Here is a 4,885-nt window from a genome sequence, read left to right as displayed (position 1 = left end):
TGACCGAAACCCTCTCATCGCCGAATACCATCTGGACTCTTTGTTCGATTATGCTTCCAAAGGCTCCTGAATCGGAATTGGGACAAGACGACAATCCCCTAGTGGAAGCATTGTATAACTACCAACTTCTTCACGTGGAGGCGTACGTTGTTCACGTTGACATGATTTCCCAGAACGAAGTCGCCTTCAAACTCACTCCAGAGACTATTGAATCGCTAGTTGAATATCATAAGGACATCTACTCCGTGGACACTGCGGCCAACACCTGGAACTGGTCGGAGAAAGAGATACAGCTTAAGAAATTACAGGAGGAATTCGTTCAGGCCGCCAACAGATTCGTATATCGCACATCTGCGACTGCGCTCGAGGGGATGGAGGAGGATGGTGCTGGTGAACTACTCTGTGGTCGAAGCGATGAGGCCAAGGCGGCCATTCTTGGATTGTTTCTGCCACTGCTACCTCCTCCACCCCGCATTGTTGATGTGGTGAGGCCTACTCCACTCCTTCCCAGCTCGACCGGGCCTGATAACTGGTGGCACAGTCCAATCCATCAACCTCACACCGAACAGGTTGATTCATGGAAAGTTGTCCCGTCCAGCCCTAGCACGACTTCCTCGAGCGATTCGCACCAGAGCCTTTGGGCTGCCAGCCTTGCGCTCAATGAGATTCAAGTTTTGTCGCCAGCTCCGTCGCACAGCCAACCGTACTCCACCGCGGCTTACAGTGAGCCTCAGTACTTCAGCGCTCCAGTGACCACAGCATCAATTCAGCAGTTCTTGCTACCCAGTATGCTTGCGCAGCAACAATGTAGCACTGCGGCGAGTATTAGCGGTTTTGGTTGGGGTGAGCGCTACCAGGACTTTGCCCTTCCCTATGGAACTACAATGTAGCAGCCACAGGGAGTCAGGTTACGCGCGGACCTGAGAGAGCATGAACTGGGATTATGTTTCCATCAATAACTACATTCCGAGACACCTTAGCTCAGTGAACATGTGGTACTTTGACCAATGTTGTAATGAGACATGCGACTTTTGATACTAGACAATGCGAAACCAACGACATTCACGGCATACCCGACGGCGTTTCATTTAATCGACAATGGTGACATTTGGGGAGAGAGCATACTTTCTATTCTATTTCTTACCAGTTGATACTGCCTAATCTTGTTTCTATTTTCTCTCATTGATTTATTTTTTTTGTCGTGCGTTGTTCAGCAAGCGTTGCCCTTTTTGTTTAATTTGTAAGGTCTGGTCATCTTGTTTCTGCATTTTGCATAACCGGCGGGTCGGCTATTTGATGATTTATTTTGTGACACACCAACTCCCTTGGCGGATATAATTTCTTTTCTTTTCTCTTCTTTACTTCTGAGTTGCGTTTTCGTTGCCCATTTCGCATTTTTCATATTACCTCAAAGATCCGATGTGCCTCGCGGCTCGAAACGTCTTTTATTTTGTCGCTTATTATAGATTGCGGTTTAAAGAGAAGTACGATACCGGGACTTGTTGACTGGCTAGCACAGTCCGTTATCCCGGGTACTTTTTGTTCCCTCTCTTTGGTCCACACTCGCTCTTGGTACTGCGTACCGAATCCTTATACGGATTGGTGAGGCTACGACCGGCGACATCCCGGCTCTACCAAACATCTGGCATGTTTGTGAATCCGATCCACACATGCCCCCATTCTCGTCGTTTGGAAGGTTGAATGACGATATCCCGGAACATGGCAGCTACTGGCGACTCGATCGACGCTCGACCTGTGGTTGAACTCTTTAGGGTGAGAAAGGGAAACCCCTCTGGGATGGAATCTGAGGTTCCGATCTGATGTTACCTTTCTCCCCGCCAGCTTAACGCTTTGCTTCTGATATCCCCAATTCACCGGAAATATCGGCCGGATGCGTGGACTACCCCCCCCTTCGAAGCTCATCCTCTTTTTCTTCAGGGCTGATTTTCATTATCTTTTACCCCTTTACTAGTCGAATCACGCCCTGGAGAGGCCTCGCCCACATTTTACCACTTTCCCTGGCTGGAAGAGAAGGTTGGCAGGAATCGGATGCAGGAATCCTACAAACCGTTTACATTCATTTGGTTATTTTTGGGCTGGGTGGGAAAACTCCGAAGCTGGGCTTTGGAGTGCTTTTTATTTTGATATACCTCCTGTTAATTTTGTTTGTGATTTCCCACCCAGCCACATAGTCGATATAGTATCTAGTATATTGTTGTTCGATAGTTAGTTTAGTTGACCCCCCTTGTTTGAAATATAATATTTTGGACGGGATTTACCGTGCTCTTCATGGACTCATCGTGAAACTGTGATTTATTTCGTGACTATGTAGGCCGTATCCTCAACTGGGGAAAGGTTAACGCCTGTCCAGATATTCATCCAACTCAGCCCCAATTTTCTCGAGCTTGAAATGGTAGATAATTGCGTTGAAGAGTGAAGCGCGGAGGTTAAAGAACGAGTGACAGAATTTTATGGGAGAAGTACACGGGTTTGGCTTGTGGAAAAGCTGAAGGACAATACAATGTTGGTTACAGAGGGAGCGGGTGAGGGGGAGTGTGATTCCTATGCTAGAAATGGACTTGGAGGACAATGAGCAATGGTAGAGTAGAGACATTTTGCTTTCATGTGATATTCGTACATCATCGGTATTATATATATAGGCGTTGTAGCTAGCGAAAATTATGCATCTGATCTATGTAAGTTATTTCCAACCAAATCCCCCCCCCCCCTCCCCCCAAACCAATTGACAATCATGATTTAATCGTATATTCCCTGTGGGCGTACACGGACATCTCAGCCAGGGAGTTGTCCTCCAGTTTCAGAGAAATTGACCTATTCACTCACAAGCCACCCGAAATTCCCTTCGCTCCTGATGACATTGGATGTATGCAACCGTTTCCCTCCCTCGCAGCTCGACGTCCTCGATCCCCAGCAATGGTTGGCTTAAGTCATTCAGAAGGCCGCGCGCGTTTCCAATGAAACCTAAGATTTTTTCCAATTCACGGTGTCAATGCGAAAGTGAGGTGGGTCAAAAAGGGTTCGACAAATGCCAGATGCCGATGTCCAGTTTCGACGTTCAAGAGCATGCCATTTTGAGGGAAGTGGGCGCGTTCACGAATATTCTGAGACAGGGAACCATGTTGTACATTCCCCTTCGTTGCACCACAGCGGGGATAGGATATCGTTACTCTTGTACCTAGTGTTTTGCAAAATTCATCCATTAGCCCTCCATAAACCAGGTCTCGACATGGGTCCTGCTATTTCCCCCGCGATCTCGAAATCCTCCACAGAACGAAAACGAGAAGAGCGTTATCTCACCTCCGGCGGATTCCCTGCCCCGCGAACCATCTTTTCTATCATCATCGCTCGAACTTTCTCCTTGTTCTCTCCCATCCCTATTGCCATGTATTCCAACAGGGGCGGGTGTCCGATGTACGACGCATAGCTATCGCGGAGGATGTTGGACGTCCACTCGTACTTCGTGGTGTCTGCGTGGCCGGTGCCAACATAGCGAGCTTGCAGAGCCTCGAGATTTTGGAGAGTGCGCAGTTTATCGGCCATTGTGATTTGTTTTTAGCTTCTGAGATAAGGTGGTGTTACGGTTGGTGTGTTTAAAAGTTGAGTTGGCTACAGGATGTTGGCTTATTATATAAAATAATCACGTGACTATGGAACAGCCCGCGAAGAAGTTTACTTCAACTACTGGTAGTAAGTTAGTGATAACTATTGGATGATGCATTTGCGAAGACATTCCGTATTCATCAATGATCTCGATCATTATCTTCGCATCAAAAATCTTGTGAGATAAGTTGACCGTATTCTGATGGGCAACAACTCCTTGGAGAGTCGCATAGCAAGGCTTGTCCACTCGCATTTTGACGCCCTACCGAAACGCAGCAAACCAACAATCCATCCTGATGGATCGAGGCAATGGGTACCCCTGAGCGGTATTGTATTTGCCATCGGTAAGCCGAACACTTTTGAGTTTTGAGTTGGGCCGTCCTATGGAAGGAAACCATATACGTTTGGCTCTGCTGGACTCTTCCCCTTTCTGATGGCCTGTCTGAATCCATCCCATGGTCGAGAAGTGAAGCCTCGCATCTTGTGGTATATATATATATATATATATATATATATGTATATGTATATTTGAGTTACTCGAAAATATCTAATGAGCATTTTTAATTCTTGAATTGGGTTGTCTTGCGATTTTTACTTGTGACCTACAGATAGCGTTTATTTGGGGGAGGGAGGGAGGAGGGGGGTGTGGTTATTGAAATCATACATTGGCTAATTCTGCGGCAAAGGGGAGAATACACAGGATGAGATTTTAACTTGTGTAGCTATCGCGTATGTATACCATGATCTACTGCGTGGGTTAATTCCGCTGACTTTGGGAAACAGAACGGGGGCGAAATGCCTCTCATCTTCTCAAATGAAACAATGCCGCGGCATGGTACTGCATGATAGCCACGCTGAAATCTTAGCGATTCGGGCTTTCAACCACTGGCTGCTTGAAGAATGCAAATCCCTGCTTCAACAGAGGGTAGGCTCTTCTAATTATGAATTTGAATGTGGGAGCATTGGAGCCAACGAGGCCAGCGGCAACTATGGCGCGGGGGCATATCGAGTCCACGAAAGGATGTCTGATAAGCAAGCATCGGTGTTCATAAATTGGAGACATCGGCCAGAAACGCAGGAAACGCAGGAAACGCCAGCTCCATACAACCTCTCTAGAACTTCAGATATTAATCACTTGGCGAAGACAAAATTCTCATGGCCGCCCTTCGAACTCCGTAAGGACCTAAAACTATATATGTACGGAACCTGTGCTCTTTGTGGCGATGCTAGCATGGAGCTTTTCTTGACCTCTCAAGAAGGATCC

General features: G+C 47.0%; 3 protein-coding genes across 3 annotated transcripts; 2 read left to right on the top strand and 1 right to left on the bottom strand.

Annotated features, from left to right (window-relative positions):
* Positions 1-50: 50 nt before the first annotated feature.
* On the top strand, positions 51-890 carry HCAG_00208 (conserved hypothetical protein; the record flags this gene model as incomplete). The annotated part of the gene is made up of 1 exon (XM_001543112.1): positions 51-890. One exon carries the CDS (start codon positions 51-53, stop codon positions 888-890), a length of 840 nt encoding a protein of 279 aa, XP_001543162.1.
* Positions 891-3,184: 2,294 nt separating this feature from the next.
* Positions 3,185-3,561, bottom strand: HCAG_00207 (splicing factor 3B subunit 10 SF3b10; the record flags this gene model as incomplete). The annotated part of the gene is made up of 2 exons (XM_001543111.1): positions 3,185-3,196; positions 3,319-3,561. 2 exons carry the CDS (start codon positions 3,559-3,561, stop codon positions 3,185-3,187), a joined length of 255 nt encoding a protein of 84 aa, XP_001543161.1.
* A 262-nt stretch (positions 3,562-3,823) lies between these two features.
* Positions 3,824-4,673, top strand: HCAG_00206 (predicted protein; the record flags this gene model as incomplete). The annotated part of the gene is made up of 4 exons (XM_001543110.1): positions 3,824-3,965; positions 4,308-4,350; positions 4,405-4,546; positions 4,590-4,673. The coding sequence occupies 4 exons, from the start codon at positions 3,824-3,826 to the stop codon at positions 4,671-4,673; spliced, it is 411 nt and encodes a 136-aa protein (XP_001543160.1).
* Between the last annotated feature and the right edge of the window lie 212 nt (positions 4,674-4,885).

This window comes from Histoplasma capsulatum, genomic scaffold (assembly GCF_000149585.1).
Source record: "Histoplasma capsulatum NAm1 scaffold_1 genomic scaffold, whole genome shotgun sequence".
Classification (NCBI taxonomy): Eukaryota; Fungi; Ascomycota; class Eurotiomycetes; order Onygenales; family Ajellomycetaceae; genus Histoplasma; species Histoplasma mississippiense.
The sequence above is the reverse complement of the archived record's forward strand: the minus strand, read 5'-3'. Positions and strand labels throughout refer to the sequence as shown.